This window comes from Conger conger, chromosome 9 (genome assembly GCF_963514075.1).
Source record: "Conger conger chromosome 9, fConCon1.1, whole genome shotgun sequence".
Taxonomy (NCBI): Eukaryota; Metazoa; Chordata; class Actinopteri; order Anguilliformes; family Congridae; genus Conger; species Conger conger.
In genome coordinates this window covers 41,553,283-41,568,786 of record NC_083768.1, presented here as the reverse complement: position 1 = coordinate 41,568,786, position 15,504 = coordinate 41,553,283, and the positions used below count along the sequence as shown (strand labels likewise).

Below are 15,504 nucleotides of genomic sequence, written 5' to 3'. Positions count from 1 at the left end.
TCATGCACTTGTAGCAAACATCGAAGAGTTTTCGTTCGGGTAGCCCATAGCTTTTTTCTTGTACTTTATAAACTGTTTAGAGAGGGACTTGAACCCGTTTGATTTCGGTCCCATGTACGTATCGCCCAGCATACGCTGCTGCAGGAACCCAAGTGCCTGGGAGTATATTCGCGGATATTGCAGATGAAACGTATAGTACGTTCCCAGCAGGGTGATTACGGCCTCCAGGACCGTGTTTGCCTGGGCGCGAGCGGTCATGGCGTCCCCCACGATGAAGGAGTCCAGCAGGCGGCCGTCGGTGACGTGAAGGACGAGCCGCGGAGGATCCGTCTCGCGGGACTCCAGCTGCGCGTCATCGAGAGACGCGTCCTGCGTATCGAGAGGAACGGTTTTCTCGATTTACAAAAAACGCACGATCAGTACCTTTTCACTTCCAAGGAAACGCACTACATTTAATTACGTTTAACTAATACACACCACACACTGTAAGCCTACACATTACATTTCATGATGGGTTATAACCTTGCGATTCCTGATTTCGGACGAAACCCCGTTGTTTAGCCAAGAAATAAATCTCTATAGTGTGATGGTGACAATATTTACTTATGTATTTTGTGGAAATCCAACATGAAGTAGCAGACAAGAGTCTGGTTTATTTGGCGAGTGAGAAATCTCAGCTAGTCCTATCTTGATGTCCACCGTCTACACAATGCTTCAAATTCAACCGTAGAACTCCAATGCCCACCCTTTGGAGGGACATTGCCGTAAAGATCTCTAATCTCATGAATTTTAGGGGGTAGTGGTATTTAACAATAGGTTTACTGAATTTAGAACAACAATGAACAGAATTCCTACAACAGGATTCAGAAGCTACCTACAATTAATTTGCAGAATGTTTGGTAGGATCAACCCACATCAACAAATATAAATTCCACATAAAATATAGGGGAACTTGTAGGAATGTAATGATGTAAAATAAAAGACTTGGCACTATGTGCATATAGATCATTTACCTTGCATACAGTAATGACAGACTCTGAATTTCCCCTTTCAAACTTCGTGTTTTCCTCAATCATTGAGAGGACAGGAAGCATTCTCAGCTCACCCTGTAAAAAGCAAAACAATGCGAAGTCCTGTGAGTCAACGCAATGAAGCAGTGCATGAGGTTACCTGCACACTTCCGTAAATACGAAGCAATAGAGCACCCGTTCCACTTTAAAAAAAAATATATATATATATATTTTTTAAAGAAAGTTTTTCTGCAAGAGATTGACCTCTTTCTGTTTTCCCATCATAGACTCCATTATACTGAGGAAATTGTCAGCTCTCTGCGGAATGGCATCAAATTTACTTTCCCCCAACAGCATGGCGAACTCCGACATGATCTGTAAAGCAAATGAGCAACAATTAGAAACAACCATACGGTAGAAAAAAACAAACAAAATATTATTGCTCAATAATTTTGGACCCCCCCCCCCCCAGACATACAAAATAATGTACATTCAAGAACAGAAGATTCATCATGTTTAACCCATTCATGAGGGTTCATGACTTCATCAACATTCCCCCAGTAGTGATTGTTACATAAGCAGTAGAATTTTTGGTTAAAGGTACAATTGATAATTTTGGACTTCTAATGGTCAAGAGAGGAATAGCAGCAACAAGCACCTTACCACAAAAGTGTTTATCCCTCCCCCATCTTTGTAAATGCGCTGAAACAGCATTGGCTGTGGCAATTAGAACCAATTTTCAACAAATGAGCTTGAATTATTGTACAGTTATACAATGTTTTGGTACAGAGTGTCGGGCCGTCAACTGTATATTTTGAAACCTGAATTTAAGGACAGGCAGAGGGTGAGTCAACATGTTCAATGATAGGAAGGGATTTACAATGGTCTTGTAACAATGTTTTAACACAAAAGTCTAACCTATTGTACCTTTAAGATCAGTAACGATCACACATGTGATCTCGCACATTACAAGGGCTAAATGCTTACAAAGGTTCCCAGTCTGAAACACGGGTAGGGCTTGCAGATGGGCAGGATTTTGCTGGGAGGCTGTAAGTCTATCCAGGCCCTTCTGGTCTTGAAGGTCTCCTTCAGGATGTGTTTGATGCGGTCTTCATCCGGGCTCGTTTGTTTACACTCCTCCCTGATCTCCTCCGAGATCTTCCAGAGGTGTTCCTCCGTGGTTCCCTGCACACTGATGGATTTGGCTCTTTTGGACATGACTGGGCTGGATGTACAGTCGAGGGGAAGGTCTTTCCTTTTCCTTTCCAAAGACCATCGGATGCGGCCCAACTTTTCACTTGAACATTTTGCGAATGATGACTGGGAAAACATTAAGTCATTCAATTAAAATCTTGTCAACCTCACATTTTCACACAATATCTTGGATACTTAATTACATTACATTACATTAATGGCATTTGGCAGACGCTCTTATCCAGAACAACGTACAGTTGATTAGACTAAGCGGGAGACAGTCCTCCCCTGGAGCAATGCAGGGTTAAGGGCCTTGCTCAAGGGCCCAACGGCTGTGCAGATCTTATTGTGGCTACACCGGGATTACAACCACCGACCTTGCGTGTCCCAGTCATTTACCTTAACCGCTACGCTACAGACCACCCCTGTAATCAGTAACTTCTTTGGTACAGTTGACAGGGGTCAGCCATTTTGGGGGCCCCTGAAAGAATATTGCTTGGGGTCCCCCCCATCCTACTGGACTCCAACTGTGGGCACCCCTAAGCACTGGGCCCCAAGAATCATCACCGCCTTTCACCTCTCTAACAACAGCCAACATAGTCAGGCCAGAGTTGAGCACGGTGGAGAAGCTCCCACCTGGCCCTCCTCAGGGATCTGCTCCAGGTGAACTTCCTGTCCGTTGGTGCCAAGGGTGAGGCGGAACTGGGGTAGCGGGCCACCCGGCAGGGGGAAGGAGACAGGCAGCCGTACCAAAGAAATTTTGGGAACTGAGTGGCTTTTGTTTTCTTCCCTGGGTTTCTGAACACCTGAGTTAGAAAGAGAGAATTAAATGTATTCCGAGAGGGAAAGACACGTTACATTTTTACATTAATGGAATTTGGTAGACGCTCTTATCCAGAAATGACGTACAGTTGATTAGACTAAGCAGGAGACAATCCTCCCCTGGAGCAATGCAGGGTTAAGGGCCATGCTCAAGGGCCCAACAGCTGTGCGGATCTTATTGTGGTTACACCGGGATTCGAAGCACCAACCTTGCGGGTCCCAGTCCAGCCCAGTCCAGTCATGTGCCTTAACCACTACTATGTACCTCCACCTGTGTCTGGGCCAAGGCAGTCTGGTTGCTCACATTAATAAAAACATTGTGCAAAAAGCGTGATGAAGCAGTCCTGGTGCACAGAGCGACGGGAGTTGGCCTTTTTGCTTACTCTCGGTGTCAAAGTCTTCGGTCTTCTGGCTTTCGTTCGTCTCCCAGCTGCCAGACTCCTCGATGTCATCCGAGCCGTCGCTATCATCGGCGTAACTGATCTGGGTGCTGTCATCAGTTTCCTCATTGTAATCGGTCTCCTCAGCACTGTCCACCTCACCGCAATCATCCAACTCCCTGTAGTCGTTGACTCGACCGTCCACTTCGCTGTTCTCCACATTCTTGCAATCGGTCTTCCCTACCTCCGCAATGGACACCTCACAGGTCTTCCTGCGGTCCATCTTTGCCACAGTGGAGTTGCGCACGGTATTCACGGCGAAGGGTTTTGCTCGTTTCTTCCTACATTTCTTCTTCCAGGAAGGAGGAACCCACTGGCACACAAAGTCTGGCAGCTTTTTGAAATGGGACATAGGTGCAGGTCTAAACAGAGGTGAGATTAGATGAGACCAAACTGGCATCACAGGAGGTTATTGAGTAAAAACAACAGTCCTTATTAAAATGATGATTATGGAAAGAGTCAACAGGCCGCAATTTCACTGAGGGAAACTGGCTCATCTTTAACCCAGGACTTACAATTTGTGTTAAATTTTTCAAGACTACAACAGTCATCGGCATTGGTACCAAAACTGCTGACACTGAAAGAAATTATCCAAAAACCTGTTCTAAAACCCTCTCATCAGCCAATGACATTGATATCTGAGCTGGCTGGGAAATCAAGTTGACAAACCTCAGGTGAACTTTGAGAGCGAGAATCTCTAATCTATAAGACTTGGAATCGTTTGTTAACAAGTAAGGTTAACCAACCCAAATTAGTTTCACAATGTTGCTCTGGGAATTTATACGATTGCAACGATCATACCAGTACTTTTGGCAGTTATACGTGAAATGCTCTCCAATGCAGGCTAAAAATTTGAGACAAATTTTAAAGCCCCTTGTTACTACTATATCACTTAAATGAGTACCTCCTGTTTGACGTCCTGGGTTCCTGGTTATTACCTGGAGAGAAAGGAGAGGGAGAGAGAAGTAGACTATCAAGACTATGGAGAGAGAGCCGAATGTGTGTTGTATACCCAGCGTTGGTTCTAGGCATAGAAAAACTGGGTTGTTGCTTTGGGCGCCATTTGTCAGCGGGGGCACCAAACAAAGGGGACATGTTGTGTCCATGAGTTGACAGTCAACTCCTCCACCCATCCCATGTATACCTGGGCATATAGCTTCATGTACACTATTGCAGTTTGATGCAAATGAAGTTATATGCAAATAAAATGTTAATTTCCCCGAAGCAAAGAACCCCCAGGTCTACATACCTACATCTGCAGCATCCAACTCGTCGTAATCTTCCTGCAGAATGTAAATAAAAACAACAAATAAGTGGTGATGCAACTGTGGGCTAGATCGAGGGCTGAACAAAATGGCACCGGGACGACAGGACAGTCACGTACCTCCACAGGACAGAGGAAGAGGTCGCTCTGGTCCAAACAAACGACCTGGGCCGGGTTTTGGGGCTCTGATCCCGTGTCACCTGGGCAGCAGGCCAGCATCTGAAGGTCTACCCCAGCTGAATGCAAGGAGCTGACCGACAGCCCGTCGACTGGCGAGTCGTCGATGGCTTTGGGAGCGGTTATCCCACCTGCCAAAGTCGCATCGGGTTTAGGCGTCGCCTCCTCACCGGGATCCCCAGTAGACTCGCGGCTGTCGGCCTCGGCCACGGTGGACGTGGGCTCATTTTCAGCGGCAGTAGGGTCCTCGCATTGCTCCTGCTCATGACCGGCAGGGGGAGCACTCTCACATGGAGAGTCCGCCAGCGCTCTCACAGGAGATGTCAAGCAAATTCCACGGGGAGTCTGGTCCTTTGTGGGCGAGGCAAGACCGGCGACTGGGTCCAACACCAGACATTCACGCAAACCCTGAGCGTTTGAGAGAATGACCGCCTGAGAAGCTGTTGGTAATGTTTGGCTGCAGGGGCTGTTGGCAGCAGTTTGGACGGCAGGACTGTCTGGGTTTTTTGCTTTGCCATTTGGCATAAGAGGGTTGGTGACTACAGGGACAGAGTTTACGGGGACAGAATACAGAGTGACAGGTAAGGAGAGAGGTACAGTTATGACAGGTAAGGAAGAAAGGAGGTAAAGCAGAATCAGTTGCTGGGAAGAAGTGTTTGGTGAAACTTGAGTGAGGGAGACAGCTGGAGTCGTGAGAGTGGTGAAGGAAGAAGGGCACAGCCTCTGGAAAAGAACAGGACTATTGTAAGAGGAAGAGGAAGTGGGAGGGCAGGAAGAGGAAGTGGGAGGGCAGGAAGAGGAAGTGGGATGGCTGGAAGAGGAAGTGGGAGGGATGGAAGAGGAAATTGGAGGGTTGCAAGAGGAAGTGGGAGGGCTGGAAAAGGAAGTGGGAGGGCTGGAAGAGGAAGTGGGAGGGATGGAAGAGGAAATTGGAGGGTTGCAAGAGGAAGTGGGAGGGATGGAAGAGGAAGTTGGAGGGTTGCAAGAGGAAGTGGGAGGGCTGGAAAAGGAAGTGGGAGGGCTGGAAGAGGGAGGGATGGAAGAGGAAATTGGAGGGTTGCAAGAGGAAGTGGGAGGGATGGAAGAGGAAGTGGGAGGGATGGAAGAGGAAGTAGTTGAGATATAGGAGAATGCTGTTTGAATTTGGGGAGAACCAAATGTGGGAGTGGGAGTGCTGTGAGAAGAAAGTTGTGTCAAATTGTGAGTATAAGGATCAGCGTTTAAAGTTGTTGAAGTTTGGGAAGAAGCAGAAGGAAGGTTAAGGGAGGAAGCAGCAGGGCTATGAGAGGAAGCGAGAGAGTTGTCAATGTCTGTAAGAGGCATGAGGGAGGATGTAGATGGGGTTTTGGCAGTTGAGAAACTCTGGTTTTTGTTGTGGATAGCATTCTCATTGTTTGTACAAGCAAATGGGACCGTTTCAGTCACGATTTTACCTAAAAAAAACAAGCAGGGAAGCAAGAAGAATATACAGACATATTGTCATAGCATGTTGAAATTTAACTGACAAGAACATTCACAATTTTAAAGTTACATGTACCATTTGAATATCTTGAAACTGGTTTAGTTTGGGATCCTTGACCTGATGTGACCACATTAACCTGATCAGATGGAGAATCACAAATTAATTGCATCTCAATTGGACTATGCCTGAGAAAGTCGTAGTTTTCAATGAAAGAAAAAAGTACTAGTAAAAATATGCCTCGATGGGTTGTTGGGAAGAGTCCTACAGGCATGTTTGAGCCCCACAGCTAATCTGGTCAGAGTAAGGAGTCCTCGTTAACAGTTGCAGTCAGTCAAGAGGGGAACCCACCAAATGCGGCCATTTGACTGTAGGTGTCCTGTGCGCAGTGGAAGGTCAAATTCATCATGGCATCTCCTGGGGAGACGTCTTGGGACATGACATCATGCAGCTGCGACTGAATCTGGGGGTGGTGGATGGAGTCAAGAGTAAGATGTTAGAACACCCTGGAAAAATATGTTTTTTTTTTTGTTTGTTTTTTTTAACAAGGGCATCGAAAAAGTTGTAGTGGGGGACTAAGGAGGTAAGCAGGACCCTAAGCTGTATGCAAAGACGAGGCCTTCATTCTCCTGTAACAAACACTTTCCACAAAAAGATGAAGGTTCTAAACCAACCAACAGTCATCTTAACTCAAGTAAAAAAAAAAGAAGAAGATGTAATCACATCGTATTACTATTCGCATATTAGAAAGCGTTAATCCATCAAAATTGGCATCACATGCATCTGGCAAAAGTGCATGTAGATAAGTCTATAGATAAGTCTTGCATAAATAGAGCATAGGTGTTTTTATTATTTTAGTGCAGCACTGAATGAATTTTTAATGCAAAAAACAACCCTTTTAACCATCACCCAGTCCCAGTCGCTGATGGGGAAATAATTGTTTGCCAAACAGCCCCAAAATCGCGACACAGTCATGAAGCACATCGAGCAGATACCCAAATCCGGCCCCTCAAATCCAATCTGAATTCAGCCCTGGCTTTCTTTTCTCCGATAGTAGCGCTCTGGTTGGCCCGATTGTCTTCACGCTTACGACTTCCGGGTAAAGGGAGTGTGGAAAACCAAAAGTTCTCAGAACCTCGAGGACCTCGATTTGAGTGCACATGGCAAAGAGATCCTCAGACCGGGGAAGGCTCATGTTCCCGTATGCTGGGGTGTAACTGGGCGGCCTGTAGCGTAGTGGTTAAGGTAAAAGACTGCGATACGCAAGGTCGGTGGTTCTAATCCCTGTGTAACCACAATAAGATCCGCACAGCCGTTGGGCCCTTGAGCAAGGCCCTTAACCCTGCATTGCTCCAGGGGAGGATTGTCTCCTGCTTAGTCTAATCAACTGTACGTCGCTCTGGATAAGAGCGTCTGCCAAATGCCAATAATGTAATATAATGTACCTTCTGTGTGTAGGATGATGGTGCCAAGAAGCCCTCCGTGTCCAGGGCTCGGTCTGTGAAAGTCAGGAGGTAGGTCTGCCGCTCTTCTAGCTTCTTCAGCACCTCCTGCCTTTCCAGAATGTTCTTTTTCTCCAAACCACACAGGTTCTGGCCAGTCAACCACAACATACCTATTATTTGTATGATGATGGATATATTACATGCAGTTCTCCCCCTGGGAGCTGAGAGAGCTAGGTTTTGGGACCCCCGTGAAGGTGGGGTCAGAAGGGGCTAAAGGGCATTTGCGTGTGTCATGGGGGACAGTAAGCAAAAAGAGGAAGAATGAGCTTGAATGGTTTAACAGATTTGAAAAAAAAACAATGACTAGCCAGATCAGCCATCATCGAATCTGGACCTCAAATCCAGGCCCTGGTTTTCCTTTCTCCCAGATACTTAACTGAACAATTAGTTCTACTGATTGGCTTCCTTCACTGCCTTCACACCATTCTCCCAGGTAAAGGGAGCGTGGAAAGCCAGCACTCCTCGAACCTCGAGGATCGTGCTTTGATGATCCCTGAGCCAGACCATAAAACTGTTATATACATAATCACTATGTCCCCATTTTAAAGAAAAGCATCATCACAGCCATTCACACTGTTCACAGGATTTTGTGCCAAAAACAGATGTGTAATTATTGTGCATGTAGGCATGTAAATCAGCGGTACCTGCACTTCCAGAGACAGGCTCGTGGCTTGCTTCAGCAGTGCATGCCGAATGCCCAGGACCGTGTCCTTCAGTTCATCGTTTAGTGTGTTCTGCAGGTCCTTCAGGTCCAGTAGCCTGGGGGGGGGTCAAGGGTCAAGGGTCAAAGGTCAAAGACAGAAATGGGTGGGAGAAAGCCTCATAAGGAATGCAATCTGATCTTTCGAACAGCATAGGAGAGCATAGAATCGAGTAAGAAAACGAGTCCTTTGCGACCGACCTGGTGTCCAGGTCCGACAGGCTCGTCCTCACTGCACGTTTCTTCAGCCTCAGGTCGTCCATCAGAGATCTGATCCGATCCCTCTCCTCTGCTGCCGCTTCATGGAGAAACTGGAACCTGGGAGAGACGGGAGACCATCAACCCACGCTCCGCTGTGGCAGATGGGGCACTCGCAACACCATACAGTGGCGGTGACCGGTCATGTGCCTCGGGGTGTTCTAGCTGCCAACTGTGGTATGCTAGTTTGGAAGTTGATGTATTGATGGGTCCCGATTGTATCTGTATGGTTACACTAGGACTCGGAACCGTACTGTCCTCTTCGCACTTGTACTTGTGTTTGATCTGCACTTCGTTGTACGTCGCTCTGGATAAGAGCGTCTGCTAAATGCCATGTAATGTCATGTAATGTGCCTCGGAGGGCCACGAGTACGCTGGTTTTCATTCCAACCGATCACTAGATCTGCAGATTTCACAAATTAGTGGAAGTGAGTTCACCCAAAAATAAAATTTAACCACCTATCCATCAAGAGTTTCACTGAGAGTTTTCTAGATGCAGTTCCCTCTACTGAACCACATTTTTGTGGTGTTCTATGACATAAATTACACCCGTTAATCTCAACCATGAATTCTGAATCTTTTTTTGTGTGTTGATAAACTAAACTGCTAAACGAGGGAGGCAGCAAAGCTGGTGGATGAGCACAAGAAATTGAGTCTCTCAAGTCAGAGGTCTGGGCAGCAAGGAGTTTCCCCTTTCTCAGAGGAAGGGGGGGGGCAGGGAGTGGGAGAGAGAGAGAGAGAGAGAGAGAGGGGAGGGCAGGGCAGGTGCAGGAAGGGGAAACGGAGGAGACCAAACAGTCCACGAAAGTCACTGTTGCCGAGCCACACACACTCCTGCCATGTTGCCGTTGTGCAGGTACCGCGGTGCCCGAGATCACACCTGTGGTTCCGGTGAAAAAGCAGCTGACATTCACGGCAGGTCGGCTGATCGCACGTCTGGCAGACAAGCTCCACCCGCTCCTCCTTGTGAGTCGAGCAATACACTGTCGGCACGGAGACTGAAAAGAAAGACAGAAAAAATATTATTATAATTCTTCAATTATTATTATTATTAAAGTTGTGTTCACTAGAATGGTTTTATTGCAATGTTATTGCTTTTGTTTGGCTATGTAAGCTGTGTATTGTTGTTACTACATAAGTGTATATTATTCCTTAGTGCTGTGTTGTATAAAAATGGTTTTATAGATATAATCCTCTGTCAGATTTATCTACGAGGCCTTATCTTTGTTGTATTCTTAGCAGTTGAAACTGTACTTCCCTTCCAGGGTCTTTCAGCGTACTTGTCCCTGGTTATAGGTATGCACTTTGCACTTTGTCGTACGTCGCTCTGGATAAGAGGGTCCGCTCAATGCCTACAATGTAATGTAGTTCAGACCAGGCTAATTTGCACGGGTCCACAGCAGGCCAGGTCAGTGTCGGGTTACAGGGCCTGCTGTTCTAACAGGACATGACTTCATTACATTACATTACGTGGCATTTAGCAGACGCTCTTATCCAGAGCGACGTACAACGAAGTGCAGATCAAACACAAGTACAAGTGCGAAGAGGACCTGAGAGGACAGTACATTTCCGAGTCCTAGACTTCAGCACAAACCAAGGCAACGCAGGACAACATGAGCTGGTTCCACAGACACAGATTAAGCTTAGTCATGGATTCTCCATTCAAAAATGAATTTACTAGGGCTGGGCTTAATCAGTGTCTGTGAATCAGGCCCTAATGTTTTTTTGATTTTTAATCAGAATTGTTTTTTTATATATAATATCTTGTGAATCAGGCCCCTATGATGCACAGTTCTGATGTTGTTGTAAAGTTGACACATAGTTTATTACAACGCCCAGACAGTTATTAAACTACCACTACAAGATGGTGGCTCCAGATATCCTTTGTGAGTCATTTGTCCCCACTGGGGGGGGGGGGGGGTTTAGAGTGGCAGCCTATTTACTACCTCCATTACCAAAGGATTGTTTGTCAGTGGGGGAGGGGGGAAATCACTCAAAAGCCCCTTTCCTGTGCATTTTAACTCATAAACGTCCCGGTAATTTTCCGCATCAGCTTCAGTTTGTTTTCTGTGTAAGATGTTCCTCCAACTGTACTGTGTGATTTCGCAAGTGAAATTTGAGCATTTTAGGAATAGAAGAAACAATGATGGCACGGCCTTTGCTTGACGTGGTGTTACCTACTGTGGGAACACCAAGGTCTCCCATTCCACAGGCCCACGTGTGAATGGGGAAAGACACTAACTAACTGAATCCAACAGTGCCATGGGTTCCATGTGTGAAAGGGGCTTAACAGTCTATTGTTTCTTTTTACCTCGGGGGTCTGTGTGTGTGTGTGTGTCTCTGTGGGGGGGGGGGGGGGGGTACAATAGTCCTGGACAGGCCTGATTCCGGCACAAAACTACCCAGGGTGCTTCTGAAAATGGTGGGGGTGCTTACTAGATGCAGGCAGTTACAACAACAAAATGGCATACTGTGCTGATAAAATGACTACCACAGCGCGGCCTGTAGCGTAGTGGTTAAGGTAAATGACTGGGTCACGGAAGGTCAGTGGTTCTAATCCCGGTGTAGCCACTATAAGATCTGCACAGCCGTTGGGCCCTTGAGCAAGGCCCTTAACCCTGCATTGCTCCAGGGGAGGATTGTCTCCTGCTTAGTCTAATCAACTGTACGTCCGCTCTGGATAAGAGCGTCTGCCAAATGCCAATAATGTAATGTAATGTAACGTAATACCAATAGGCCTATAAGAACGTAAAGCAGAAAATATTTGAAATACGTTTAATTAATCTAGTCATTGAAAAACACCTGCAACAGGTAGAGGACAGGTGTACCTGTAGGAGGTACAGGTAGAAGCAGGGTGTACCTGTAGTTAAGAGGATGGGCGTACCTGTAGTTAAGAGGATGGGCGTACCTGTAGTTAAGAGGATGGGCGTACCTGTAGTTAAGAGGATGGGCGTAACTGTAGTTAAGAGGATGGGCGTACCTGTAGTTAAGAGGATGGGCGTACCTGTAGTTAAGAGGATGGGCGTACCTGTAGTTAAGAGGATGGGCGTAACTGTAGTTAAGAGGATGGGCGTACCTGTAGTTAAGAGGATGGGCGTACCTGTAGTTAAGAGGATGGGCGTAACTGTAGTTAAGAGGATGGGCGTACCTGTAGTTAAGAGGATGGGCGTAACTGTAGTTAAGAGGATGGGCGTACCTGTAGTTAAGAGGATGGGCGTAACTGTAGTTAAGAGGATGGGCGTACCTGTAGTTAAGAGGATGGGCGTACCTGTAGTTAAGAGGATGGGCATACCTGTAGTTAAGAGGATGGGCGTAACTGTAGTTAAGAGGACGAGCGTACCTGTAGCAGGCCTCTCTGACAGGATGGTGTGTTCTCGGGTCATCTTGACCCTCTTATGGGCAGAGATGCATTCTGGGCAGAGTGCCTCCCCACACTCCACACACCAGCCTCCCACTTCTGCCTCCCAACAGCCCCCACACTGAGAGAGAGAGAGAGAGAGAGAGAGAGAGAGAGAGAGGCAGAAGAGAGAGGGATGGAGAGAGGGAGAGAGGGGGGGAGTATGAGAGAGGGACAGAGGGAGGGAGAGAGAGTATGAGAGAGAAAGAGATCAAAACAAGGGGAAAGGGTGGGGATAAATAGATGGAGTGAGTGGAGAGAGGGAAAGAACAGGAATTTCAGAATCATCAGATCATGAAGGATGAGTTCCAAAATGTTTAAGAATTCCTTGAAACAGTGATCACGTGTTGGTCATTTCTGCTATTAATATTCTCTTTTAAGACCTCACAAAGTGCTTAGCAGTGGCTGAATAGATTAAAATATTAGAACCTTAGGACAATTCCGAAGTCGACTCCAAAAACTCTCAGAAATGATTCGTGAATCTTGCCCTTGCATCTTTTTAACGACAAAAAATTAACGGACAGGACAATGTTGTTTACCATTCCCAAAACCAAGATCTGCCATTTTAAACATTGTGGGGCTGGTGATGATGGGGCTGGTGATGATGGAGCTCTCTTCACCCCATACACCCTCCTCACCTGAGTACTTTGCTGGGATTGCTTGAAGAAGAGATCATCGATAACTTCGGTAAGCGAGTATTCCGCAGCACACACTGGACATTCTGGGCAGACAGGGGTAGTAGAAGAGGCCGTTATGACAAAATAAAATAAAGTAATTAATATTAACAGCAAGAGCAAGTTATACGCCTGCAGCTATTCGTCATTAGTCGTGGTGTGGAGACGGGTAATCTACGGTATCGTATGTTCACTCGTTTTGGCACCTGACCAGATTGAACCGTATGCAATTTGTCCAGAGACAGCAAAAGTGCCTTTTCGGTTGCAGCGGCATTTTCTGATAACCACAGAAGCCAAGTCCTCGATTAATTGCAACCCGACCCCCGGCCGCGTCTGCGATCGCAACCCACCCCGCCCCCCTTCCGCGTTCGCATCTCCACTCCCAAGCCCTCGACTCGACCGCCACTTATTTGCAGCATATGACCTCCACCGTATGGCCCCGCACTGTGTCGGAATGGAAAAGAACATGGACTTGCTTGCCATGCAGAAATAAATAAATAAAATTAGTCATAGTTCGATCGATAAAGGTAGTCCGTTCGCCTCTGACTATAAACAAACCACACTGCCGCCGCCGCTGCGAAGACGTGACTTACCTCTGCGATCCACGCGGACACACTGCTGGCACAAGGAGTGTAAACACGGTAAAAGTTGAGGACTTCGATCTGGCACCAGTTTTGTTCCGCACGCGCCACATTTTTCCAAACACGATACTGGCCGCGGCGGTGAAGTTGGCCCACGATCACCATGCTCTTCCACTGGAGAAGATATGAAACGAGCTCCAGTAGCACAGTTGTAATGACCAGGCAGATAAGCCATGCAGTAACACTAGTCAAAATGCATTTAAGGCTTTGACTTACTCTTGGCGTAATTGGCTGCAAGCCATCCGTTACCCAGCTGCTGGCTAATGCTATTATAACAACATGGTTAGCTACGTTATTCTCAATTTATCCAGCTTCTCAAGCCGCTCTAGGGACTTAATTAAGTAAAGTCTAAGATGAAATAAAAAAATGAAGAGACAGTTAATGAAAAGTTAAAAGTTGCTTACCCATGCTAAAAGTTGCCGGGCTCCGTGCGTCCATGTTCACTGCACGCCATCAAACCAATGTTCAACTAAAATGTCGAAAAAATGGGTCACTACGTTGATAGAATCCCCCTCCCCTGTTGGCCAGTATGCTAGTTAGTCCAAAGTGAAATGTTTACAATGGATATTTAACTGTTGATGTCTATAGATTTACGGCCGTATTCCCATTGAACCGGCCGCCTGAAAACCAAACATCAGCTCTTGCGTTGATGTTCAAACTGTGCAGTATATACATTTACAAGAAATGTAGTTATTACTGATTGTTTTTCTGAAGCCTTTTTTTTGCTCTACAGAAGTAGATTTTATTAGCTAGAGTAAATTATTAATGGGAGCGACATTGTCTGCAGTCGTCTGGCAGTCGGAGAGTGTTGCCGGTCCGATTCCCGCCCTGTGTGTGTCGAAGTGTCCTTGAGCAAGACACCTCACCCCCAAATGCCCTTGACGAGCTGGTTGGTGCCTTGCATCGCAGCCAATCACCGTTGGGGTGTCAGTGTATGAACGGATGAATGAGTAGCAATTGTACAGCGCTTTGGATAAAGGCGCTATATAAATTCCAACCATTTACCATTAATATAGTGATGACCAATATACTTCTGCGCTCTACTTGATGGACGAGGTTAAGGAAAGGTAAGGCAGAACCTGTGCCTTCCTAAGGTGCAGGGATAAAATTAGTTTTGTTCATTGGCCATTGTACTTAAAAAAAAAGTTCATTCTAATCCTAGAACATAGTGTGCCCCATAACATTTGGGACAAAATGGGTCTTTAAAAATAAAATTTGTCTCTGTATTCCACATTTTTTTAGATTTGTATTAAAATGTTGTTAAAGAGCAGATTGTCAGCTGTTATTAAAGGGTATGTTTACAGATCTAGGCCTCACCATGGAGACATCACAGCACAGCCCTTGGAATGGAGAGACTGTGTAGAGATAAAGGAAAAAATTCCAGCCAGACATTCTCTAGGGGTGCTCAGGGTTAGCAATTTCCATGTGTGTAAGGACACACACACGCGCACACACACAGAAATGCCCATGCAAGCATCCATAGACATATGCACAAGAACTGCAAGCACCTCTCCCCCGCCTCTCTCTTTCTCTCTCGCTCTCTCTTTCACACACACACACACACACACACACACACACACACACACACACACACACACACACACACACACACACACACACACACACACACACACACACACACACACACACACACACACACACACACACACACACACACACACACACCTTGTTTTACCAAGTCACCAAACACAACTTATTTTTACCACATTAGGTTCCTTTTTGCAGTCAGATGGCACTGCTCTATTCTCTCCAATACATTTTCTCTGAGCTCCTCTCTCTGAACAAAAAAAGTTTTTGTTTTACAGTCCTCCAATCCTTGGGCAGACTGCGAGATGAGATATCACAGCTGGAATACAGACAGGGCGAAGAGCTAACCTTCACTTCAACACACACATATATGCTTTTTAACGGTCCCATACTGTACCTTTCCTGTGTTTTATTT

General features: G+C 46.2%; 1 protein-coding gene across 1 annotated transcript; it reads right to left on the bottom strand.

Annotated features, from left to right (window-relative positions):
* On the bottom strand, window positions 1-14,354 carry LOC133137663 (uncharacterized). Its single transcript, XM_061256002.1, has 18 exons — window positions 13,946-14,354; window positions 13,494-13,655; window positions 12,865-12,947; window positions 12,170-12,308; window positions 9,710-9,827; window positions 8,773-8,889; window positions 8,516-8,630; window positions 7,812-7,958; window positions 6,718-6,829; window positions 4,851-6,340; window positions 4,716-4,749; window positions 4,371-4,404; window positions 3,410-3,828; window positions 2,841-3,010; window positions 1,998-2,330; window positions 1,275-1,385; window positions 1,014-1,106; window positions 1-369 (listed from the first exon to the last, which is right to left on the bottom strand). The coding sequence occupies exons 1-18, from the start codon at window positions 13,977-13,979 to the stop codon at window positions 1-3; spliced, it is 4,080 nt and encodes a 1,359-aa protein (XP_061111986.1). The 5' UTR covers window positions 13,980-14,354.
* Window positions 14,355-15,504: the final 1,150 nt, after the last annotated feature.

Bases quoted from the DNA above. Each gene is read 5' to 3' on its own strand.
- LOC133137663 (XM_061256002.1), bottom strand. From the start codon at position 13,979: ATGGACGCACGGAGCCCGGCAACTTTTAGCATGG. The intron at 7,959-8,515 runs GTACCGCTGATT...TTGACTGGCCAG, and splicing joins GCCTGTCTCTGGAAGTGCAG to AACCTGTGTGGTTTGGAGAA. The intron at 3,011-3,409 runs GTAAGCAAAAAG...TTTCTAACTCAG, and splicing joins CGAAGACTTTGACACCGAGA to GTGTTCAGAAACCCAGGGAA.